A 26,590-nucleotide genomic window follows, 5' to 3' on the forward strand; every position below is an offset into this window, starting at 1 on the left:
AACATGCCACCTTTTGAAGGATTAAGGTGACATTTCTGTGGTGAAACTCGTGCCAGAAATCTGTGAAGCTAAACCTTATTGGCACTGACTCAAAAGCTGAGTTTTCTCTGCGGGCCTGGAAACTATCTGAGAGGTAAATCATTTATATCAGCTCCGGCGCAGAAGCAGCGGCAGTGGCGGTGCTTAAGGGACTGCCAGATCGATGCAGCTCTTTTCAGGGAGTCCAATCAGATAAGTATGGACTGATTGGACAGCCGTTCAGGCTCTGCCATGGAGCTCGGAGCGGCCGTGCTGCTTAGCTGCTCGGCCGTGTCCACTGCAAAAACGTCTCCTTCTTGTTCTCCTAAAGATAGGAGTTTATCTAATGAGCTCTTTCTCAAACTTGTTTTGCCCTACTTTAACCTTGCCTGGCATCCTGGCTAGGATAGCACAGTGTTGTCTGATCATTGGCAGTTTTTATGGCTAGTTCAGATTGCAAACTGAGAAACGCTTAGCTAGCCTGCATGAAGATTATGATGCACTCAGACAGGGTCGTGTTCAGTGCGTTTACATAAACACTTGTGCTTTTTATTATTTTCAGCTTTTCTGCTACCTCAGAGTTGTGTTGTTTTTGCGGGTGTTGTTACAGTGGAATTCTAGTCGTGCAGAGTCTTTTCTCGATCATTTAGCAACACATCTGAGGAAAATGTTGCTCTTGACAATCTCACAATGCTCATGCTTGTTTCCTGTTTGCCCCGCAGTTTGAACTACTTGAATGTATCGTGTGTTCCAGTAAGTTCAAATGGAGTGAGTGAATTTTCTTTTAACATGCAAAGCCTAAAGTTATTCAGCTAGCATGAACAGGCATGGAAAAGGAACAGTAGCCATAGAAACAAGGCAAACATTCGGACATGCTTGATATAAGCTGAAACATGGTAAAGCAGAATTAGTGTTGGGAATGGACTGTTTCACGTTTCAGCTGTTTTTATTGAGTCTTCTTGCAAAACATAGTAAAGACCAGATGGTGTTTGAACGCAGCATTTTTCCCTGCTTGAATTCACTTCATTTCAGTTTTTCTCTTTGAGTTATAAACGTGGCCTGAGGGCTGTTTCCCCTACTGACTGTGATTGACTGCGTGGTGATGAGTGGCCAGGCTGAGCGGAGTGTGAGCAGAGGGGTGTAATTGTGGGGAGTGAGTGTGTAAACAGATGACATGGCAGTGTCGCACTAATAAGCAGACCGGGGAGCAAGGAGGTAAACGCACTATTTCGTCTCAGCTGGCCTTGCAGCCCGAGTCAGCATAGAGCAGCGCTGATGGCAGCAGCTCATTACACATGAGAGAGATAGAGAGAGAGAGAGAGAGAGAGAGAGACGGTCCGAGCCGAGTCGTCTCCAGACCATTTAATGTGCAGGGCTGCAGCCTGAACCCGTCCAACTGTCACTGTGTTTACAATTATAGGTTGGAATTGTGAATCGGGAATGAATCTCCCGCACACAACGTGTCAAAAGTTATGATGAAACTTTGCAGAGTTGAGGCTCAAGTTGTGCTCGCACACACACACACACCACTGGTTTCTCGCCTGTCCTCTCTTCTCCATCTGCACAGTGCTGATAGTCCTCGAAGAAGAGCTGGAGTTGCCCAAGGGCGCGTCTGATTAATTCATGTCTGTGTTCATTTTAAAGTGGGCCGGCTTTATTCACAGTTCTGTCTTCTCCTGTGCTTCGCTGCCACTGCACCTTGATTTACACAGGGAAGGCTGAGAATACAAATAGTCAAATTCTTTTCTGGACATTATCTCCCTTTGGAGTAAAAGCATACCTCCCTAAATCGTGCCTCAAGACAGCATCACTGTGCTGTATAATACTTTATTCAGATTCGTTTTACATGGGGAGATGGGCTAATGAAATTATTACTGGAATATCTCTGGGATTTTAGTCCCATCTAAATCAGTCATGTCAGCAAATTTTTTTATGGGGTGTGCATGCATGCATCTGTAAAGATTACCCAATGTTTAACCTTATTTTTTTTTTAAAAAAAAAAGGCCAGTAGAAATATTCCTATTTGAATTGACATGTTGGTAGGTATTAGATTATATCCTGTAGGAAAAGAGGTTTTGCGCTTTTTCTTCACTATAAACACACTCCAGGATGCGCCCGCTCTTTCCTCTCATCTCCAACCGAAACCAAAACAAAAACATGTCCGAGTTTAAAACACAAGACAATAAAATATAAATGACGTTGAAAACGGACATGTCTGAGAAATGATACTTTTGGGGCGTATTAGGTAAGTTACTTAATTCCTGACACAGGTACAACCTGTGGCTGAGTGAATAAGGATCAATTTCTGTGGCCATGTCCCCTAAAACAAGCTCTTCTAATAAAGGCCACAACAATCAGTTTGTATTAAAATAGCACGTATGTAAAATAGCATGCATGGACATTTTAGTATGATAACCATGTGCACGTCATGAAGATACTCCCATCTCTCAAATCTCTCCAAGTCCATCCTTACTGAGACGTCCTTGTACAACGATGTTCAACACTGAAATCATGTCATTTTCTCTCTGTTTGGTCAGTCACTGCTGCTAATTTATGCTAATGCTGATTTACACTAGTGTTGCTGTAAATTCTGGAGTAGCATGCCTAACCTAAGCACACTAATAAGTACAGAAAAACTAGCAAGTCTGGCACTTCCTTATATGTGTTTGTGTGTACTGTATTAACACAGATGAATGCTGTGGACACTCTGGGACAGACGGCTCTGCACCGGGCGGCTCTGGCCGGTCATCTGCAGACGTGTCGGCTGCTGCTGAGTTACGGCGCAGATCCAGCCGTCGTCTCGCTGCAGGGTTTCACCGCCGCACAGATGGGCAACGAGGCCGTCCAGCAAATCCTCAACGGTAAACACAACCCCTCTGCACTCTCACAGCACGTGATGCACGGACATCAGAGGCTTGTTAACATTCATAACTCTGCTTGTCTCCTGTGTAGAAAACATTCCAGTGAGGAACTCAGATGTAGACTACAGGCTTTTAGAGGCAGCTAAAGCAGGAGACCTGGACACTGTGAAGGTGACTAATGCACTCGCACAAATAGGGGAGGAAATAAAAAAACCCACTATTTTCACTTAATATAAAATAAATGTGTTTAATATTGTAATTACACATGGGGTCTTAAAGCGATAAAAAGCAAAATACAGCTCTGTGTCAGACAAACGTTTCGTCTGTGAGGATGTTGAATTAATTTTTGTAAGTGAATGGCTACTTTGGTTTGACCCATGTAAAGGAAGTGCTCAAGCACAGAGCTTCCAGAGAACTGTGGAGGCACAGAGTTCTCATAAGCCAACCGTTCCCCCATGTTAGTGGACAAGCATCTTTTCGTCAAATCGAAGAAAAAGTGTCTTTTATGCAAGAATGGTTCTGAGACCTCTCCCAGTCTGCGATTGTTCCAAATATCACATGGCTGCTTGCATCACTACAGCGCAGAGTGGCAGTTTAATTTCCGAGTTCTTTTTTATTTTTTTATATGTCTGCTGTGAAATTAACACACAGACACACGCCTTCCTTTCTAGTATCTTTTAGCCGTTTTTGACTTCACTAAGTAAACCAACACCAACCAACATCATTCTGTGCCATATTTGTTTGCTGTAAAAGCCAAATACTCAGAATAAACACTTAAACCAGCAGTTTTAAAGTTTTAGCTATTATTGTCAAATGTGAGGCCAGACCAATACATTTTCTCACCCGGGCCATCAAATAAATTCAAACTCCGTTTTCTACAATTAACTTGTGGATCGTAACAGAATTGAAAGATTGGGGAAAAAAAAAAAAAAAAAAGATCTGGTTTATCACTAAGCTCTGTCCACTAGGGGGCAGTATAGAGCACCAAACTCAGTGCCATAATCTCAGCTACTGATAAAATGTGTTAATGATGTCGCAAGCTAAATATCTGACACCTTCACCAAAAGAACTCATTTAAGGCTTTCACAGAAACTGTGGTACATTTTCGTGTTTTATTTGTGAACAATTTCTCCAAATATACTGATTTTCCTCATTTCAGTATTATGGTCTGTTTTGTGTGTTTAGCATTTTGCATTGTATTGTGTATTTAGAACATTTATGGGTGAATTGCTAAGTAATGCACAGAGCACTGATGTATTTTCTGTATGTTCACTCATATTTATATTTGTGTGTGTGTATGCACTCTCTCTACAGCAACTGTGCTCTGCTCAGAATGTGAACTGCAGGGATCTGGAGGGACGTCACTCGACGCCGCTGCACTTTGCGGCAGGCTACAACCGTGTGGCTGTGGTGGAGTACCTGCTGCATCACGGCGCAGACGTCCACGCCAAAGACAAAGGGTGAGTGTGAGCTTCCAAGATCTGCTAGCGCTGTCAGAGCTCTTTAAAACTTCTACTGGAACGCTACACTGTTCTTTGGTAACCAGTAAAAGGATAAAAATCTTGCTGCTTCACAAGCACCTCAATTCACGAGAAGGCAAAATCATCATTTGATGATGATTTGATGATCATTTGATTTGATGAGTGATGGGGTAGCATGCACTTGTGTTCCACAGTGTTCCAAATTTAGCACACTGTCATTAACATGCGAGAATCCTTTTATTTTATTGAAGTCTTCAGCACAAGGTTAGGACAAATGACTTCCTGTAGTGCTCTGTATGAGTTTCAGCCACAGAAAAAGAGCCGTTTGGAAATTAACTGACTCTGATTGCTTTCTGGTGTGAAGAATAAAACACTGTGTTGTTGTTAGAGTTGAATATTGAGTGATGGGGTGGTGTGATGAAGTGGAGTTACTTTCACCGTCCTGAATTTTTAATCATTTGCCTATAACAGCACATCCCCAAGTGTTATATTCCTCTTGCACCACAGCAATTTGCCAGCAATAACTGTTTATTATTTATTAAAGAATGACATGTGATCCATTTTTCATCCATTTATAGTTACATTTAAAGCTATCGACTGTCTATGAAATAAGTTAGGTCCTGTTATCACTTATACATTGTCATGATATAGCAGCTGTAAACAGTCGTTCCCTCACATTCTCTTTAAGAACAAAGTGCAGCATGCTGCAGAGAAGCATAAACTCCTCTGTCCTGAAGACTTAGAGCTTTAACTCTGACTGTTACAAAGCACTGACACTGGACACTTCTTTCGTAAATTTTAAACATCAAATGATTTAGAGACATTTAGTTTAGGAACTGCATTTTCAGTAGACTTATGTAGAACCTGTGATTTAAATTAGCATGTGAATAGTATGTAAATAGTGAAGTTTTGGTGTGTGTGTGTGTGTGTGTGTGTGTGTGTATCAGAGGTCTGGTGCCGCTGCACAATGCCTGCTCATATGGGCATTACGAAGTGGCCGAGCTGCTGGTGAGACACGGTGCGTCAGTGAACGTGGCCGATCTGTGGAAGTTTACACCGCTGCATGAAGCTGCTGCCAAGGGCAAATATGAGATCTGCAAACTGCTTCTGAAGGTGTGGTGCATCACACACACACACACACACACTCTGCTGGCTCACAGACACAGCTGTGACTCAGCATCTCCTCCTGTCTGTCTGCTTAATTCAAATGAAATCTTTTTATGGAACACTCACACATAGCCCTGACCTTTGACCTTTGCAGAAACACTTCCCAGATTGCTCGGCTTAGGGTTTATTAGCGATGAACCCCCCTTTATTGCTTTCTGCTTTCATCTCCTGACCGGAGCCCTTTGCGGCTCCAGACGGGTGAAGATAGCACATTTCAAAAGGAGCTGATATTTCGATATTTATTAAAATGAGAGTTCAAGTGGCCTCTTCGCATCATAACATGCAGAGTATCCAGAAAAACTTTAACCCCTTCAGATATGATATCCTGTCCTTTTTCCTGCACTTAACACTTTGAAATGAAAGTATTCCATGTCCAGTGCTTGTACCGTAATAATGTAATGTCCATAAATATCTGCCTCAAACCACATCCAGTTCTTCAGTGATGTCACGCAGACACAGTGCGACTTCCTGTCATCAATCAACATTGTTCAGCATCATGAAGGCCATCTCGGTCAATCGAAACTGTTTTTAATTATTAAAGAACAGCTCTTCATACTATTTATCTGTTTGTATTATTTAGTTACGTTTAATGTTGTCGAACATCCTCGAAACAGGTTAGTTCCTGTTAATTACTTATGTTATAGCAGCTATAAAGTTATTCCCTCATCAGCCTCACTTTTTCTTTCTGTTGTTTCATAAATGCTAAATAAATGTCTCCTTACAAAAAACTTGTTTTTTAATCTGTTTGTTGTTATTAGTCTTAGATTATAAGAAGTGTCCACCATACAGAGCCCTGGTAATGAGCTGAATATTTATTTATTTATTTTGTTAAATAACACATTTTCTAATCCGTTTATAATTAGACTCATTTCAAGTGTGATGTAGATCATGACCTTATTATTTTATTTTTTCTTTTTACAAAGGATCTTTCATGCTGTTTTACAAAAATATTTTTTAAAAATAAGATGGCACAGCTTACTCTGGTGCTCTGGTGCATGTATTTATGGCAAAGGCTTTGGATTGAGATAGACTTCCTTGTTAGCAACAAAGCTTTTCTGTCTTCTTGTTATCTTCACCTTGCTTCTCTTCAAAAGGAATGTTATCGTTATTAGGGTGGATGATTTTAAAGGAGAGTTTCTAAGTCTAAGGCTCGTTATGTGTTTCAGCACGGCGCTGACCCGACAAAGAAAAACCGAGACGGAAACACGCCACTAGACATGGTGAAGGAAGGGGACACGGATATCCAGGACCTGCTGAGAGGAGATGCTGCTCTGCTGGACGCCGCAAAGAAAGGCTGTTTGGCTCGCGTGCAGAAACTCTGCAGCCCCGAGAACATCAACTGCAGAGACACACAGGGGCGCAACTCTACCCCACTACACCTGGCAGGTAACTGAGAGCCTGAACACTTTCTGAAAGCCTGTGTTTCTGTCTGACGCACACCGTTACTGCAGTGCTGTTTCCCCCTCCACGTCCCATAATCCCACAGCAGTCACTGTCTAAACAACGCTAGCCACACTGTTACCATAAAACGAGCAGTCGCCCCCGAATCATATGGTTCCAGTCTAAGACTCGGTTTAAGAGAATTAACAGCTGTGTGGCGCTTTAGAAAACATCATCTCTCCCTCACAGTGGCTCGATAAAACGGACAGAGGGGACAAGTCCAATTAAATGTTGGGCGTTTATCCTGAATTCAGTTCTTGAGCAGGCCTCCAGGGTCACTTTGTTTTTTGTTTTTTTTTTCTGAAAAATAGATAACAAATTGTAGACTTCAGATCAGATCTTAATCCATTCCCACATGCATTGGCTAGATCAGTGTCAGTGGCTTTAAAGGAACAGAAAAAAGAAACAGGAAAAAAGCAACAGAACCTCATAAAACCCCACAAATGTCCCATTTTCGCTAAATCCAGTGGATCAGCTAAATGTTGCCTTTTTGCTTTGCACCTTTATTTTTGTTCGTTTGTTTGTTTTTCCCCAAATCATTTTACTTTAGTTGAGATCAATGCTCACATCAGGCCAATAATTCACCAATTGATTTTAAGTTTCTTAAGAGCTGTAACCGCTGGTCATTCTCATGAACACTTACAAAATAATCACCCACATTCACTCCAGAGTGCGAGAGTGTGAAGAAATGAATATGCAGAGTGTTTGCATGAAACACAGAAATGAAAAAAACTGGATTATTCTCTTGTTGTACTAATGCAGAGGTTTAGCTATAGCGTTAATGATTTGCGACCCCTTGCCATGGTGATATGGGAGACACCTGAAAACTACGCTCTTCTGCTTTTTCAGCTATAGCATGAGTCAGACCAAATATGAATAAAATTTGCTGAATGGGAGAGGATGCAGGACGTGAAAGACACTTGCTTCTGTTCATCTGTGTGAATTTGCAATCCCCAGTCTTGTGAGCTAATAGAAAACAAGTGTGTGTGTCTCTTCTGTTTGGCTGGTTAAAAAATAAATAAATAAATGAGTGGACAGGGTGGTAATGAGAGAGGGGCTTTGCTTGCTGTTTGGCTTGCAAATTTTCACTGTTACTTTGCACACAAGTAGAGGATTTCTGTAACATATTCTGTTTTTTCCTCTCTGCCTGCTAGGAGTTTCTTGTAAGCTGCGTTTTCATGTCTGCCAATACACCAAAGTCCTGAATCTGTTCTCTTTAGACATTCTGCACTAACGCGGCCTCTCTCCTGCAGATTCCATTTCACATTTTCAACTTTCATGCTCCAGTTAATAGGCTTTAAAAATGAAAGATGGAAAGATAGGAAGTCTCCGTTTAAAAAGAGTCTGGAAAAGACACATTTTGAAAAGGTCTGGAATATCTTTGAGGAATGAGCAGGAATCCTGATATTTTAGATCATTATTTTCCATTATGTTAGTACACACTGTAACACTTCAAAGATCCCTAAAGGTGTAGTGTTATTTTGTGTTTTTTTTCCTTTTATTGATTAGATTTTGTGACAGTTTTGATTGTTATCTTTGTGTCTGTATTAGTTGGTCCTTACCAAAACTCTGCACATTGCCTTTGTTTGTGCAGTCACTACTGCTATGTTGATGCTTTTTCTGGAATATATCTGTAAAAGAAGTCGCTATAAGAACATCACAGAACAATATATTAATTTCCAATATAATGGAATATGGAGAATGTTACCAGGCTCAAACAGATACACCCAACAACAGCATGTAATGCAGAGCTGAAGAGTTTGGACAGACAGCACAGTAAGCGTCATAGGAAGCGCAGTAAGCGTCAGAGGAAGCACAGTACGGCGTCATAGGAAGCGCAGTACGGCGTCAGAGGAAGCGCAGGGCAGCGTCAGAAGAAGCGCAGTACGGCGTCATGGGAAGCGCAGGGCAGCGTCAGAAGAAGCGCAGTACGGCGTCATGGGAAGCGCGGTACGGCGTCAGAGGAAGCGCAGGGCAGCGTCAGAGGAAGCGCGGTACGGCGTCAGAGGAAGCGCGGTACGGCGTCAGAGGAAGCGCGGTACGGCGTCATGGGAAGCGCGGTACGGCGTCAGGGGAAGCGCGGTACGGCGTCAGGGGAAGCGCGGTACGGCATCATGGGAAGCGCGGTACGGCGTCAGAGGAAGCGAGGTACGGTGTCAGAGGAAGCGCAGTATGGCGTCAGAGGAAGCGCAGTATGGCGTCAGAGGAGGGAAATAAATATATGTTTTTGCAGCTTTACAAATGAAAAATTATTGGAATATCAGTGTATTTTGCTTTAAAAGTGTTTTTTTCCCCACCTTTCCTTGCATGTTTTAGTCTGCGTTCATGCCATGTTAAATGCTCTCACTTTGCTTTGTTGTCTTCACGTAGGAAGCTGTTTAATGGGAAAAAAAACTTACACAAGGGAAAGCATTCATAATAACAGTGAACCCTAAATAACCTCTTCGCTGTATAATGATGTGTGGAAGGGAAAGGGAACAGACCAGAGTGGAAAACAATTAAAGGAAAGAAAGGAGCGTGTGTGGGTGTGTGTGTGGGTGCAGTTAACACCAGCATAAACATCAAGCCATATCCTGTAATGATGGTGTTCATTAGTACGGGTCCGGTGAGCTTTCTCCCAGCATACCTACTGCTTGACTTGAATCCAGTGTGTTCTGATCATGTGTATAAATGCTTTATTTCCACAGCGGGTTATAACAACCTGGAGGTAGCGGAGTATCTTCTGGAGCACGGCGCAGACGTGAATGCGCAGGACAAAGGCGGCCTCATTCCCCTCCACAACGCAGCCTCATACGGAGTGAGTGCACAAATCAAACATGGCTGTTAAACAAGCATTTCCTGAGATCCAATTAGCTCCTCCTCCTGGCAGGGAAGTGCAGAACGAAAAAACAACAACGACAACACGCAGCTACTAGAAAAACAGATGTAGATGTGAATAATCTATACACACACACACACACAATGTGCTCTACAAGCTTTAGAGTTTCCATTCATGCCACTAGCTACTGACTGTTCTGCTCATAGCTGTGCACTGAAGTGTGTGGTGTCTTTGCTGCCTGCCAGGAGCTTCCCGGCTCATGCACTTTTAATGCAACAATCTGGTGCTTGATTTGTTCAGGAACAGACCTGAGTGTGCGATGATACCCTGGAGCTAGTGACAGTCCAGGCCAGATGACAGTGCCAAGCTCTAAACAAGGGATTGTCTTCTCATCTTTGCCTGCCCTGCTTAAAGACACAGTTTTCCCCTCTTACAATCATCCAAAACATGTTTGTGTCTGACAGCATATTTATTATACATGATAACGTTACAGCAGACACAGCACACTCTGAGCTGGATCATTTCCTGCTGCACACTGATTGGCTGGCAGAATGCCTGTAAAAGCACCCTGTTGCAGAGCTTTTTGTACTTGTCCCTTAGTGTTATAGACACCAATATGATAGTATGTCTAATAAAAAAAAAAAATTTTGTAGTTCATCACTTCTGGGTAAAATTTTTATTGATAACTCTTACTTATCATCAGTGCGTTTTTGGCTGTGTCTTCCCACACACTATTCCGTTTTCCAAACATTCCTTGGTGGAGAAAAAAATAGCTGGAGTTCATTCATTTGGACGAGGGTGCAGTTTCTGCGAATTGTGACATGCTGCTTTTCAGAGGAGTGTTTTTACCAACTTGGGGCTTTTCAATGCCAGAATCTCGCTACCTCAGACTGACTGAGAACATGATTCTATATTGTACAATGTGCAGGCTTTTTCATCAGTAAGAGTATGTAATATTTTATCTACCACTCAGACACTCTACCAATCAAATCCCTGCAGCTCTCCGTCACCTTGGTTGACCTCAGCTCAAACGCCAGCAGTGAGAAATCCTCCACAGAAAAAAAAGACTTGCATTAAACTGCTATTCACCATCTTTAGCTAATTTTCTAAGCTACTGTCAAGCTTGTTCAGATTCAAACGTATGTCGTTATTGGCTGTTGGGTAAATCAGTCGGGTATTTTTTCATGCCGTCACTCTGACTTCCTGTTTCAAAAGGAAATGCATCTATATACATAATCAAATGATGTCTCCCAAGCCATTTATTGGAGAATTTAAGGGTGAGCTGGTGTGTAGCTCACCCCTACTGAGGCTTTTGCTGTTTTCATGACAGCTGGTGGAGTCCACACAGATAATCTGTAACACACCATATAACAACTGATTCTTCCAAAATGTCAGTGCTTCTACATTTAACTCATGCTCCAAAAGGACAGCTGCCTTCTAAAATGGCCCCTCAGTGCCTCTCATAGATACAACAGAAAGCTGGAAGTGGTGGGAATTATCAGGTTTGAACTTGTTATGTATCTTTTTGGAAAGAAGATTTAAATATTTAGATACAAGACTTACTTCTTACGAACTGAGTTCTCATACTCCCACCATTGAAATTTGGGAGGCGTGGTCTAGAGGGGCACCACCGTGTAAAGAGTTGTCCAAGATGTCTGCCACACAGGGGCGTAATGATACGGCATTGAAGCGAGGTTCAATACAATAAAAGAACGATACATTCACCTGACTGCATAATACAGTAGGCTGTTCTTCATAAACTACCGCTTGACCAATGTGAGGTGTAATTAAATATTTAAACTTAATCGAGCCCACACTGTCTCTTCTGAAAGAATAGCTTCTTTGAATCAGGATAGGCTACAGGGATTTAAAAAACATGCCTACTAGCATATTAGTTTGTGAATAATGGCAATGGCTACAGTGAGCACAAAGCGAGCTGGAAAATTCCCCCAAATCTATAAGGTCTGGTGTATGGGAGCACTTTGGCTTTCCAGTAAGATATGACGGAAATATTACAGTGTGCCAAATTGTTTGTGTTTGTGGAACTAGTCTCTCTGCTGCATTCAAGCAGCATTTCCTGGCTGATTCAATCCTAAAAAAGAAAAAATCCAATCTAAAAAAAAAATACCACTCATTGTTATTATTGGGAAGTTCATAGCTGCAGATGTGAGACTTAACTCTGCGGTGGAGAACGCAGGATTCACACACATCTAGAGCTGCGTGACTTGAAGAGCTGTGCAACTCTGCAGAATCAGAAATAAAAAGCCCTGTGTTTCGAACATTCTCCCTTCAGAGGCGAACCAGTGAAAGCTTGGCCAGAGCTAATGCTTAATGAGCCATGTTTTATTTTGTTACATACTAATGCACAGCTTTTAGTCAAGTTTCAATTCTTGGAAGTTTTTTGCACTTTTGTAATAGCATTTTTGAACATTTCAATCGTGAATATGGAAACCTAAGGCACATATTCAGGCAATGCTAACCAGCATTTTGTTTAATTTCCCAGCATTCAACTACACTGAGATTTATTTAATGTCTACAGATGACAGAAAGTTCCACTGTGTCCTAAACTTGCTGAAGTGCAAAACTAAAGAAGCAAAGATCAGACCCCAAACATGTCTTGGTTCAGATTTTGTATTTTGCCAAGTCATTCTTTTAACACTGTTTGTGCAGTGTGTTTCTGGTGAGGACAACAGAGCTGTGATTAGGCTGCCTGGGCAACAGCTTGCTGGTTATATAAGCTGGACAGAAGCAGTCCTGGGAGCATGTCCACATTCACTCACACACACACACTCTGGCAGCAGGAGTCCCGGGGCGGGTCCAACGGGCCACCCAGGGGCTCTCGAATGCCTGTAGAAGGCCTGAGGCAGGGCTGGTGGGTAGCTCTAGCAGACCCTCACTGGGCCTTCCTTTGTCGCAGGCTGATGGAGTCCAGACTGTTACCCTACTACTTTCACACTAGCAAGTGACACAGACAACTTATTACTTAATTTATGTGTTGTGATTTCAGCATTGACATTTGAATTGAGATTTTCTCTATTCTATGCAAATTACATATAATATGGTAAAGTAACAAATCCAAATGATTGGCTCGAATATTTCCTCAGACCAAATTTCTGGAGTTTGTGGTCTGAGGGTTCTTAAGTTCCCCACTCACAATTTTATATCCTACCTGCAGTTAGTTCCCATTTACTGTTTGATGTTCAAAAATGGGAGAAAAAATAATTACTGTGGTTTCATCTTATGTCATATACGGCCTCTGTTTAAATGTATGTAGAGACATTGAAGTTGGCTGGTTTACATTGACAAAAAGTGGTGGCTTTGTTGTAACACAGACACTTCTTTTTCCTCAGCACGTGGATATTGCGGCTCTTCTGATCAAGTACAACACATGTGTGAATGCCACGGATAAGTGGGCATTCACTCCTCTCCATGAGGCTGCACAAAAGGGACGCACCCAACTGTGTGCCCTGCTGCTGGCGCACGGAGCTGACCCCACCATGAAGAACCAAGAGGGCCAGACGCCACTCGACCTCGCCACGGTAATTATCATAGTAATAATAATAATAATAATCATCATCATTATTAAAAACCATTATATCTATCTGACCCTTCTTACACCCAGCGATGTAAGGACAAAGGAAAAAATAAACGAATATGTATATCTATATCTATATACACGCTCTCAGTTCTGTCTTAGAAGAAATTTTAATATAGTTGATTCTTTGATTTTTCAAAATGTTTGTATTTCCTCTAAAATGACTAAATGTAATTTAGTTTGTCCTGTTAGCCACGCCATAGATTTTACTACAGTTTTTTTAGGAGGTGAAAAATCTATCTGTAAATCAGTCCTTACCAAAAACTCTGCACACTGACACCATGTAAATCACAGCTTTTGTTTGTGCAATCACTGCTGCTATGTTCCTGATATCTCCAGAGCATGTCCATGTGATTCATAATGTTATATACGCACCAAGCTAGCTATACTGTAACCTTCCTTAAAGCTCTTGCACAGGTTTGTAAAAGTGTAGAAATTCAGAAACGTTTTAAAAGTAGTATAAATATTTTATTAAAATGTTCTAATAATCCAATATTTGGGAACATTTCTATATTTTCTGCATTAACACGGTCTTCTTAATGCATATCATATCAGGATTTTCTCATTTTAATGTTTCAGTTACTGACCTTCAACAAATATTGTACATTTTAAGAACCCTGTTGGATTAACACAGCCACTGTAGAAACACTAACTGCCATATTACAGTTCCTGTTGATTCAAAAATAAATACATACGCCATATATAAATGTTCTCATTCAGCTCGTACACAAGGGCTTGTATGGGAGGCGCTCCACATAGTCTAATAATAACCTAATTTTTTTTTTTTTTTAAAAAAGTGTGTTATTTAACAGAGAAAAACGCATATTCACAGTTTTCTGTTAGTTCAGGTTTATGTAACATTTTATGAAAGCAGTCTCTAGTGTCCAGTGTCTTACTGTAACAGTAGATAGTAAGTTTTTTGCCACAGGAAAGACTTCAGGACAGTTTATACTTTACGGTTTCTCAATAACATTACAAGCTGCCTGCCTTTTTTGTCTGGTGGTAAATTTGCTGTATAAGATAGTTAAGAGTAAGAAGCTAATTATGAAAATGCAACATGTTCGTGTATTCAGTACATCATCAAAACAGATCTGTATTTCTAAGGAACTTTCAGAAGAGGGTTTTAAATAAACATGTAGTGGATTAAAAAAATGGCTCCAAGCCACCAGTGCAGATGGTACTTAATCCCTGGATAGTTTGGGACATTTGTCTTGTCACACAGACTTTAAAACCACATGCCCTTGTATAAGTTTGAGAAAGAGTGCAGGTGTTAGTATGTCAGATGGTCCGATACACAGTGACCTTTCATTATTAGAGATAAACACACTTCAGAGTACAGGAATTTGTCTTTTTATTTATTTTTTATATTCTCACTGAACACAGCAAATACCATCTGTCTCATTTATGCTAAAGAGGACATGTGAGAATGCAAAAGCATGTGCATAATACAAACACATGCTTTTGCATTCATGTAACATAATGCATTGCTGTAAATTTAAAAGTAACGAGTCAAATTATTCAGCTTTATGTATGACTTTGCATAAGGCACAACCCGATAAAAAGCACAACCCGATAAAAAGAGGCAATTAGTTTTCTTTATCTTGAATCACCAAGATGAATCACCAAGATAAATCACTATTTTCTAGTAATTTAAAATGCCCTAAATTGTATGGATATTTAGTAATATAGAATGTAATTTTTAGAATTTTAGAATGAAATTTTAGAATGTAATTATATGGAAGGAATAAAACACTCCATGCTGTTATAGGAAAATAGTAGCGTTACTAGGTATTACGTTTAATCTTGTGGAACATCCATATAACAAGTTAGTTCCTGTTATCCCTTACCTTATAGCAGTCATTTCCTCTCCAGCCTCTCTTTTTTTTCCTCACTCTTGAATAAGACAAAACCCAGTGTGTCATGTGACCGCAAAGCATAAATCCTCCTGTTCTGAAGACTTTCCTATATCAGAAAATATTACAGCTTTGCCTCTGATTGTGACAAAGCACTCACACTGGAGACTCCTTCCATAAACAAACATCTCTTCAAACATGTCCAACATACACGTCCCTGTGAATGAGAAGAATAGAAATGATAATGCATTGGAATGAGCGTTAATAAACCTGTGATTTGTAGCTGAAATAATCATCAGAGCTGTTCTTATAGAAAAATAATCATCTCTTTCTGACCAATCAGGATCCAGAATTCTGTGGTATAAGGCAATATCTCGTCCTGAATTTCACAGATAGATGATATAATGTGAGTGTGTAACTCCAGTGTCTCCTCTGTGCGCTGTAGGCTGATGATATCCGGGCTCTGCTGATTGACGCCATGCCTCCTGATGCCCTACCCAGCTGCTTTAAGCCTCAGGCCACAGTGGTGAGCGCCACCGTGATCTCGCCCGCCTCCACACCATCCTGCCTGTCAGCCGCCAGCAGCATCGATAACCTGGCCGGCCCATTGGCTGAGCTCTCGGCATCGGGAGCGTCGGGGCCTGCAGACGGAGCCACGGGGACTGAGAGGAAGGAGGGAGAGAGTGAGAGAGTGCATTTAACACAGCTTGTTTACACCTTTTATTTGCGAGAGCAGAGAGTGTTAGCTTGTAAACACAACACCTTGCCATCAGAATCAGGCACACTGACACTAATGTACAGTGGATTTTTTTTATTTATTTATTTATTTATTTTTGTAAATGATTTCATCACGATGAAGCCACAATCCAAATGATGGTCTGCAGTAATCCCTTGGATCATCAGGGCTCATTACAGATTAAACATAAAAAGGATGAAAAACTTAAAACTGCCATTTTGGCCCCATTTCTAGTGCACAGGAATTTCATTATTTTTATAGAGATAGTTTCCTATTACAATTATACAATCTGCAGTACCAAGTCTGAATAACTGTTCACATTCTATAATGATGTGGGCAGGGCTAAATTTGGGTAAAGCAAATGTTAGTCTTCACCCTGACCAATCATATAGCTGATGTCACTCGTCCTTCCCAAACAGCTTTTAACAAAACTATGCATTTATTTTTGCACTGTCTCCTCGAGTCTAACTGACATAGCAAGTGAAAGATAACGTAGAGAATGGAGGATAACGTAGAGAGTGAAAGCTAACCGAGCAAATGAAAGCTGTCCTTGTGAGCTAAAGCCAAGAGAGCGAAGCCTGAGTTTAGTTACCTGAGTGTCTCTGCAGATGTGGTTTCAAACAGAAGGCTGTCAATCAAGTGTGCTCATTAGGATATTAGGCCATGTGCGTTAGAACGGTCTCAGATGGGGCTGATCAGTGAGTTCAGCAGGAGTTGAAGTGTTTTATTACATTTCTATTTATTGAAATTTTGCTGGATGTTTAATGTAATGCTGAAAGCTAGAATTATACTGACATTTTCAACATTTTGTACTATATTTGCTAGAACTTGACAATAGCGGAGTCAAACAAATGCCCACAGGAGAGAAACCTGGGCTGTGAGAATAGTGAAATCAGTGGTGTAGATAACAGAATATAAAGTAACTGATAATGATTAAGGTTTATAATGAATTTCTGTTTCTATTTTTTTTTAAGTTACCATTCTGGATATGAACATCAGCCAGTTCCTGAAGAGTTTGGGCCTCGAGCATCTGCGGGACATTTTCGAGAGGGAGCAGGTGAGAAGCCACAACTCACTATAATGATCTGAGCATAGTGTTCAAAGCTATGCAAATGTAATCGCGTCATTCGACTTGCTGTCCTCACGTTTCAGCATCCCCGCTCTGTCATTTTCATCCATTCTCGCTGCAGTGGAGCGCCGTTTCACTGCTCTGCTTGATTGGTCCCTCCATGATGCTCAGAGTCATGATGGGTGGAGGGCTGAAGGTCCTCGGCTCCGAGTTAATCACGCTGAGTCTCACTGGCCGCTCATTTGCACATAGATGAAGGGAACAGGCTCCTGCAGCGCCATGTGAGCGGGAAGCAGCCATGATTGTGTGGCACACTTCACTTCCTGCACTCGTTTTTTTCTCTTTCTGCTGCTTGTTGCACTAGTTAATCTTCAGTGAGGTCATGAGTTTACAGCTCCTTTCTCCTCAGCTGAACCCCTGCAATCTAAATTACTTGCCTTAAGTACCACAATTTGAGTTTAATTAGGCTTAAATTAAGTTTTGTAATAAGTGATATTTTTGTTTTAGGGTGTGCAGTGTGGCAAAAAATATCATATCACAATACTTGAAGACAACTTCAACATATACAATATGTATCATAATATTTTTTGCTGAGGTTTTACTAACAAAGCACCAACTGTTCGGGATGTAAGAGAAGAGGAAATTGTTCAAAATGAACAGATGATGTGTTCTGAACAGATACAAATACAGATATGAATAGGAGGTGCACTGGAAAATTTCCTCGGGTTGAGGCGCTGAGTTGGGTTGGAATCCCCCCGGGCTCGCCAAAGAAGTCACATGAGCAGGAGGTTTTTACTTTCATGAGGCCAGGAGCAAGAGGTCAGATATGAATCTAATGGGACAAACAAAGAGCACATTCATCAACACGAATGTGTGGAGCTATGCAATGCATTACAGTGTTCATTCATTCATTTTTAATAACTGCCTGGTCGGGGTCTTGGTGGTTTAAAATAGGCTACTAGTTAGTTTATATTTTGTTACTAAACTAAATTAATTAGAAAACGTTATGGGCAGGTACATAAAATAATAAAATCTCTAGCAGAGGACAATTATAAAGTGGAGTGATGTAGCTGAGGTTGATTATTATATAATAATAATAATAATAATCATCATAGTCATATTTTTTTATGGCATCACATCCACATGCGCATCTCAGTGTGCAGCATGCTCCTGTTGATGTGAGAATGAGTCACTGGGCTGATGTCTTGTATACAGGCCTATCATAGCTGTGATGTACTGAAATCGCCAGAGTGTGAGGGAGAGCTGATGGAGGCTCCTGCGGACTGAATAAAGGAAGAAATTATAAAATCCGGAGGAGTGTCACATCAGCGTCAGGCTGCAGCCTTATCTCGCTCGGGCTTAGCATCTCTCTCCTCTACAGGCTTTCATCTCGCTCTGCTTCTCACCGCTGCATCCGTTAATAATAAATCTTCATCTGGGTGTGTAGGAGGGATTTTCATATAGACGACGAGAGGAATCTGCGATAAGAGTGTCTTCTGCATCACACCGTTTAATCCCCATCCTGCCATTTTACTGCGTTTATCTTCTGAGCAGGATGTTCTGCATAATAGCATGTTGAGCAATTGGATTTCTGCGTCTGATCGACTTTGGCTTTGTCTCGTAGATCACTCTGGACGTGTTGGCTGATATGGGCCATGAGGAGCTGAAGGAGATTGGCATCAATGCGTACGGTCACCGCCACAAGCTTATCAAAGGCATCGAGAGACTGCTGGGCGGTCAGCAAGGTCAGAACGGCTTGGTCATTTAGCCTCGGCTTTCCTTTTTACTAGGAAATAAGAATGGCTATTGAGTACTTATTATTTAATCACCTGTTTGAAAATAGTCTATAGCTTATTTTATTTTATTCCACAGCGCTGTTGAATTCTGCATTTTGATTGGTCAGAAGATGTTGACTAATTTTCTGTACAGCAGCTGTGATAGTAGTGCAGCTGATAACAGGAACTAATTTTTTTCATGAATGTTCCATACATAAAACATATGACCCTTAGTTCTTTAATAAATAAAAGTTCATAATCAGTGGCAAATTGCTGTGGCATAAGAAGAATGAAACACTTCGGGATGTTTTATTAGAGGAAAAATTGCACCACCCTTGCATTATTATTTGCATATAGTAGCACGCCCTGTTGCGTTTTATTCCTTACTTAACATGTCAATCTATGCATGTGTGATGCTACTGAATCTTGAAGTGCCAATATTTTCATCTTGTTGAGTACTAGTAAATGTTAAGTACAAACTTTAAAGTCCAGCAAAAATGCAGGTTTTTTTCTAGTTCTACTGGGTAATGTTATGCTGCCTTTACCCTGTGCAATGAGCATATTTAGCGGAAAGGAAACCATTTTGACTAGGGAGATTAAATTTAAAAAAAAAAAAAAAGGATGCCTGATTACTACATGCATCCTGAGTCACCTAAGAAAAGTAAAATCAAGGTAAATATCAACAAGGAAACATTACTGTGATTAAATAAATCTGAAATATTAAAAAGTTTGTGTGTGTGTGTGTGTGTGTGTGTGTGTGTGTGTGTGTGTGACCTGACAGGTGCCAACCCATACCTGACATTCCACTGTGCGAGTCAGGGCACAGTCCTGATCGACCTGGCACCTGATGATAAAGAGTTTCAGTCTGTGGAAGAGGAGGTGAGTCGTGATTCCTGATCTCATATGCAGCATTTTTCCAATACACAAGGTACAGGAAGTAAAAAAAGTTGCTTGATGTCTTGGTGCTGTTTTTGTGTGTTTGTGATGTTTTTTTTTTTTTTAAAAAAAGTTGTACTAGCAAGAACAATGATTTTTACAGAATAAAGGCAGCACAGTGAACAGAAATGTAATTTTTATTTCGTCACATTTCCAGCAGCAATCAGTTGAAGTTAAAGAGAGTTTAAAGGGAAATTTTGGCCTTAACTTTTAATACTGTATTTTGTTATGTTCTGTTGTATTCTGAAGCTATATTCACAATTTACTTTTATTGTCCCCTTTACAACGGTCAACGCTTGCATTAAGCAAATACATCGTACAATAATTGGGAGTTTGTTAGCAGTAGCTTTCTCCATCATTAATCTCTGGCTTCTATCTACATTAGCTAAGTTGGCATTTGGCAGCAAAAAAAATAAAAGCCCTGCCCACAAACGTCTGTCCCCAAAATGGCTGTAGACTCAAAATCAGAAGTGTTTTTAAGGTATTGAAAACAGGAACACTCTCCATAGATACGCAGCATCACACGAGTACGAGTCAAGTAAGAAAATATGTTTGAAATATATATATTGATGGTAAGATCTTATTTTGGTGGAATGGTTTTTCCCCAATTTTGTTACCAGGACATTTTGTTAGCTTCGCTGACTGCGATTTCTTTTTTTTTTTTTTTAAACTGACTTGACTGTTCCAGTCTTCTCTCACATTGGTGGGAAATGAATTGTCTACTTCCCCGAGTAAGAATTGGAGTTGAGCTTCTCGACATGTGAATCTGGGGAATTTGGAGGCCAAGTCAACACGTTGAACTCTTTGTCATGTTCCTCACACCATTCCTGAACAATTTTTGCAGTGTGGCAGGGCGTATTATCCTGCTGAGAGAGGCCACTGCCATTAGGGAATGCCATTGCCACTAAACTTTTGAATAAAATGTGATTAAAAATGCTGTTTGCTCTGCTGCACCCGTCAGCGCAGACGTGGTCAAACAGCAGTCAGGTCCGCTTGATAGAAACTGGAGTGCTCGTATATACAGGGTTTTTGCACCATGTAAGCTTTTCTGTTGTCTGCAATTGTGCTAAAACGGTTAACTAATGTTAACCAACACAGACTGTCGCCAGCTTTTTTTTTTTTTTCTTCCCCCAAGTGCCTGAAGGTTACCATAAAAAGCCAGTATATACGTGCACTCCAGTTTCTACCTTAGACAAGTGATTTGTGAAAATACTATCAAAAAAGTTTTTTGAGATTTTATAGCTTGTGCTGTAGAAAAACACACTAACTGAAGTCAACACGTTTTGTGTGTGTGTGTGTGTGTGTGTGGTTTAGCTGCAGAGCACGATAAGAGAGCACAGGGATGGGGGAAATGCCGGCGGAGTCTTCAGCAGGTACAACATCCTGAAGGTAAGCAAGAGCTGAACATGGAGATTGTAGAAAATTAACACACACTCATTAGTGATAAATATTTATTTTCTGCATTTGTTATAGAGGCATTGCTGGTGGGGATAAATAAGGGTGTGTGTGTGTGTGTGTGTGTGTGTGTGTGTGTGTGTGTGTGTGTGTGTGTGTGTGTGTGTAGATCCAGAAGGTGGTGAATAAGAAGCTGAGAGAGAGATACGCACACAGACAGAAAGAGATCGCTGATGAAAACCACAACCACCACAACGAGCGCATGCTGTTCCATGGTATGACTTCTATTGCTAATCCCACGCTAACATAAAAATGTTTTAGCTCTTTGTTTTGTTTTGCTGTATTTTTACTTTTTTTTATAGCTAGTTAGCGGAGTCTGGTCATTTTCTGGAGCATAAAGTAGCTGTCACACTGGACTGTGCTCATTTGGTCTTGGGCTCTTTAATGCTGAGTTCACACTACCCTTTATTATTATTTTATTTATTTATTTATTTATTTATTTTTTAAATAGAAAATTGCCAACTGGAGTGCTTTTGTGCGAATATTAATAAATGTGGCTTACAGCTAATCTTAACACCACAGCCTGCTAGCTAATTATGGCTACAAAAATGCAGAAAGTGTGATAAGACATCACCAGTGATCATCTGATTAGATCTCAAACTGCATCTTTTTTTTTTTTTTTATAAATGCTTTGACATGTTGTGAAGCTTCTAACAAAACTCTGCCCTACATCTTAGGTCCATCAGATAGCTATAAGGCTAAACTTAAATTACACCAGTAGGGGCGTTGAAGTCATTTAGATAATTTAGTCAGATAATACAAAATGAATAAAACACTTGGCCTGTTATAGGACACTGCCACTGATATAGTGGCATTACTGTTAAAACCACAGATTCCTTCCCTATAACAGCATATCCCAAAGTGTTTTATTCCTCTTATAACACAGCAGTTTGCAAACAATTACAGTTTTATTTATTAAAGACCACAACATTTACAGTTATATTTAATGCTGTTTAATCCTGTTATCACTTACATTATAGCAACTATAAACAACTAGATTCTAGATCTAGTTGTTCAACTAGAAATGCAACTATGTTATAGCAGCTGTGACCAGCTGCTGGTTCTTTTTTCTGTCTGACAAGTTAATAGGCTTGTCATGTTACTGAGAAGCAGCAAAGTATAAACTCCTCGACTCTGAAGACTTTGCTGTATCAGAAGACCTATTTACAGCTTTACCTCTGACTGTTACAAAGCACTGACACTTCATAAATGTTAAACATCTCCTTACAGAAAACATCACCAGATCAAGGATTGTTTTTCTTTGTTAAATAACAGCACCCTTTTTAAAAATCCATTTATTGAAAAAAAGAACGTCTTTATTGAAACAATAATTAGAACAGTATTAAAACAAGCAGATTAATGTAAACCTGGCTATTTGTGGCTGCACTACTGTCAGAGCTTCTGTCATAGAAAATTAATCAACACCTTCTGACCAATCAGAATAATGTAATATATTACAAAAGCTATATATATATATTTATAGCCAGACAGAATTTAGGAAGAGGGAGTGACTTAATGTCCGAATGATGTGGTATTCAGTCTGGTGGCAAAACTCATGTGTTTCTCTTCTCCCTGCACAGGCTCTCCCTTCATTAACGCCATCATCCACAAAGGTTTTGACGAGAGACACGCCTACATTGGGGGAATGTTCGGAGCAGGGATCTACTTTGCTGAGAATTCATCCAAGAGCAACCAATACGTGTACGGCATCGGCGGCGGCACCGGCTGCCCCACACACAAAGACCGCTCCTGCTACGTCTGCCACAGGTACAGCAGCTCTTAGTCGCAGTGTGTTTCAGTCACCAGCGGATGGCGCTGTGGGCTCATGATTATTGTGTACTTCCTGTGCTGTGCAGGCAGATGCTGTTCTGTCGCGTGACCCTGGGCAAATCCTTCCTGCAGTTCAGCGCCATGAAAATGGCCCATGCTCCTCCGGGGCACCACTCCGTCATCGGGCGGCCCAGCGTCAACGGCCTGGCCTACGCTGAGTACGTCATCTACAGAGGCGAGCAGGTCAGAGTTCACTCTTTTGTGACGGATATTTAAAAGTCCCTGTCTCAAAAACAGCTGATGAATACGTCAGGTTTTCCGTCACACAGGTCATTGAGAAATGTCTAACAGTGTTGAGTCATGACAGCGTCATTCTTCAACGGGGAACTGAGATGAAGCTCTTCAGATGAACTTCTCGTGTTTTTAAGTTTAGACCTCAAATCAGCATTTCAGACCCCCAGGTGACTCAGAATAACACGACATGTCGGTCTTTAATTAATAATAATTTTTAGTGTTGACAGTTTGCTATGGTATAAGGGGAATAAAGCACTTCATTCTATATTTAAAATTTTATATAGTGTATAAGTAAAATTATTATTAATAGTAGTAGTAATAACAATAATACTGCTAATAAAAATATATAGGGTCTGCTTTTAATGATTAACTGGCTGAAATTAATGCCATGCATTAAGACCTTAAAACACACCACAGGAAGTTGTCTGTCAGGGTATTACAAGTTGATTTACAGTTGATTTTTTATTTTTTTTTCCCTGCAAGTGTAAAGTATATGCTTAAAATTTTATCAGGATCCAAGATACAAGATGTATTAAACAATCAGGTGTAAACGGGATCTAAAAGCTCTGGTGACTAATGAGTGACCAGGCCCGGTATACCTTACAGCCCTGGCTAGGTACAACAGGCAAACCTCACAGCTGCATATAGGGCCCAGTTGCCACTAGGGGGAGCAGACAGAATGCAGATGGAGGAGGAAGATGATGGTGGTGGTAATAATGATAAGAGGAAGAAGAAGAAGGAGGATTTTAGATGTGCTACCTGTATTAATGTTACACAGCCCCTCAAAGTATTGAAGAGCACAGAAGCCTAGCTGTTCATGCCGGGGTCGTTAAAGAACCCCAGGGTGTTTCGTCAGCTCTGTATCAGCTAACTAACTACCTTGAGCTAATGTTAGCAATATTTGCTGCCGAGATAAGTTTCCAAGTTGCCCCCATAATGGAGCCAGCTAGCTAACATATCTAGGGGGCAGCAGGACAGGATCCACTGCACTTCTAATAAGTATGTTGTGTGTTATGAAGTGTATTAGGGCAGTCGAGTATCAGTATAAATGTAAATGAAGCATGTGCTTATGAGAGAAATTCTCTCATCCCGTGCTGCTATAAATGCTTCAGTTTCGATCACTCACTGTTTGTCGTCTTCGGTTTTTGCGCAGGCGTACCCGGAGTACCTCATCACATACCAGATCGTGAAGCCGGAGAGCACAGCGCAGCCGCCAGCCGCAGCAGAGCAGAAGTCTTGAGTGTCCAAAGCTTGTCTCCTGCACACTGCTCAGACTGTTACACACTCCTTTACACATATTCTGGCCTCCAGCTCATCCTTGTCTTTCTCCAGCCTCCCACCTGACCTCCCTGTCTCTCATCTCACACAGCTCACACCTGCAGCGTTAGTGTTTTTAAGCAACCTGCCTCCTCTATGTGTTGACCTGGGGTCAGAGGTCACAGGTCAGAGGGTTGAGGGCTGAAGTGATCTAAGACAAGTGACCTAATTGCCATAGCTTTTTCTCATTTAATACTGATTTAATCCAGTACACATTTCTCTTCCCCTTTTCCAGTGTCCTTTCTTTAAACCATTTTATTGTGAATTATTTTAAACCTAACACACTACAAGATGGACCACATCATCGTTAACGCTCTAGGGACCTGATATGTTTTTGTCCTCCATAATCATGTTCCGTGGAGCCTCTCGTCTCTGACGCTTTCTTTTTTTTTTTTTTAATGAATTGTTGCAAAAGCCTTTTGGAAGTTGGACATGTGTGGAAACCCAGTTCTCCAATTTGAGCCTTTAATAGCAAAATGTTTAACACTTGGGATTTTTTTTTTTGTTTGTTTGTTTTTGAATTTGCACAGGAAAAAGGTCAGACATATCACCTCCGTTAGAATATCTGGATTATGAAAATGCATCGTTTTAAAAGACTTGCACTTTTAGGCAGGGTTTAACTTATTCTAATGAAACCGAGAAATGGCATTTACAACATAAAACAAACATTTCCTGTAATGATTGTGATGGATGGGTGCTTTGGTAAAAGCTCTCCTCTCTGTGCTGTTTCCTGATGAAGAGTGGCTTCATTAGTGGAGCTTATTCTTTCTTGTTCTCTGAACACTTTGTCTGCTTTCAGTAACATTTTTGCATTCTTTGGTTTTTGGATGACAGCAGAGCGATCTGTATTTTCAGTCTCATTCCAGCGTAATCTCTTGCAGAGATTTTTCTCCTCTGAGACACTACTGACATTTCAGCATCACTGATGCACATTCACAGGTTGTGTAAAACAGTTAGGATGTGAACATGCCCCTGGAGAGTTGTGTTTGGCTGGAGGTTGTTTTGTTTTGTTTTCGTTTTTTTTTTTTTTTAATTCACTTTAAGTGGGGTGTATGGTATTCCACTTCTCCACCAACACAGTACTGGTGCTGTACAGGGAATCAGCTTTTTTTTTTTTCTTAAATAATCAGCCCACGTTTTTCACCATTTAAAGATGTGAACTGTTATGTAACATGACCAGGTGTAGGAGTTTCCTAATGGAAAAAATAACCATGTAGGATGGTTTGAGAACATATTTTACCCTTCAAGGTCAAATCTTTCAGCATCTATACACAGTACAGATATTATCCTAGACAATAATTACATGCAAGATGGATGCACGTTTTTGTTTCTTTTAGCGAAACTACTCTAATGAAGTCTTAAGTTTTTCAGGTAAGAGTGCTATTTCTTTGAGATCTATGATTCATACTTGTGATGAATTTTGATTTAATTATTTAAAAACAACACACCATTTACATCTGTTCACGTCTTATTTAAATAACTTGGTGTTGTCATGGCAACAAGCAATCTGATATTGCTGGTTCTTGGTTCCAGCCCAGCAGCATTTTAGTCCTGGGACAGAACAGAGAACCAGCTATGGAAACATACAGAAGGCTTTATTTCTTGTTGTTTTCTTTTGTTTTATTTGACACCAGCACCATGTTGGTGGAAAAGGGCACAAACCTCTTTTTCGCCTCTCAGCCTGAACCACTTCACATGTTTCACTCGTATCTAATTATTTCCTGTTGTTTTTTTTTATTATTATTTAATTATACTTTAATCAATGTGATGAGCTATTTGCCACAAGCAGACTAACTGAACAGTCCTCAATCGTGTAAACCAGTCTTAATAAAGTACATATGTCGTATGTGCTGCTCATGTTGGGTTTGTCGTCCGTCCCCCTTTTAGCACCAGAGTGGATTTGTGACTCACTTTCACTCCTGTTCCATGGAAAAATGGCATTCTTCTGATCTGAACTGATTGCACAGCAGGTGTGAAGTTGTGCTCGAAAGCGACTGCCTGTTAG

At 40.6% G+C, this 26,590-nt stretch overlaps 1 protein-coding gene across 2 annotated transcripts in view; it reads left to right on the top strand.

Annotated features, from left to right (window-relative positions):
• tnksa (tankyrase, TRF1-interacting ankyrin-related ADP-ribose polymerase a) overlaps positions 1-26,431 on the top strand; it is a 108,857-nt gene extending 82,426 nt beyond the window's left edge. For both annotated transcript variants that reach the window (XM_026941157.3, XM_026941158.3), the window contains 16 exons: positions 2,708-2,879; positions 2,971-3,050; positions 4,194-4,339; positions 5,308-5,473; positions 6,694-6,913; positions 9,655-9,764; positions 13,136-13,324; positions 15,679-15,916; positions 16,944-17,026; positions 18,663-18,783; positions 19,595-19,692; positions 21,064-21,138; positions 21,314-21,419; positions 22,785-22,971; positions 23,061-23,217; positions 24,422-26,431. In XM_026941157.3, the coding sequence (XP_026796958.1) occupies positions 2,708-2,879; positions 2,971-3,050; positions 4,194-4,339; positions 5,308-5,473; positions 6,694-6,913; positions 9,655-9,764; positions 13,136-13,324; positions 15,679-15,916; positions 16,944-17,026; positions 18,663-18,783; positions 19,595-19,692; positions 21,064-21,138; positions 21,314-21,419; positions 22,785-22,971; positions 23,061-23,217; positions 24,422-24,508 (2,235 nt within the window). In that variant the 3' untranslated portion in view covers positions 24,509-26,431. The remainder of the gene's footprint in view (positions 1-2,707; positions 2,880-2,970; positions 3,051-4,193; positions 4,340-5,307; positions 5,474-6,693; positions 6,914-9,654; positions 9,765-13,135; positions 13,325-15,678; positions 15,917-16,943; positions 17,027-18,662; positions 18,784-19,594; positions 19,693-21,063; positions 21,139-21,313; positions 21,420-22,784; positions 22,972-23,060; positions 23,218-24,421) is intronic.
• Positions 26,432-26,590: the final 159 nt, after the last annotated feature.

The sequence above is a fragment of the Pangasianodon hypophthalmus genome, chromosome 15 (genome assembly GCF_027358585.1).
Source record: "Pangasianodon hypophthalmus isolate fPanHyp1 chromosome 15, fPanHyp1.pri, whole genome shotgun sequence".
NCBI classification, from domain to species: domain Eukaryota; kingdom Metazoa; phylum Chordata; class Actinopteri; order Siluriformes; family Pangasiidae; genus Pangasianodon; species Pangasianodon hypophthalmus.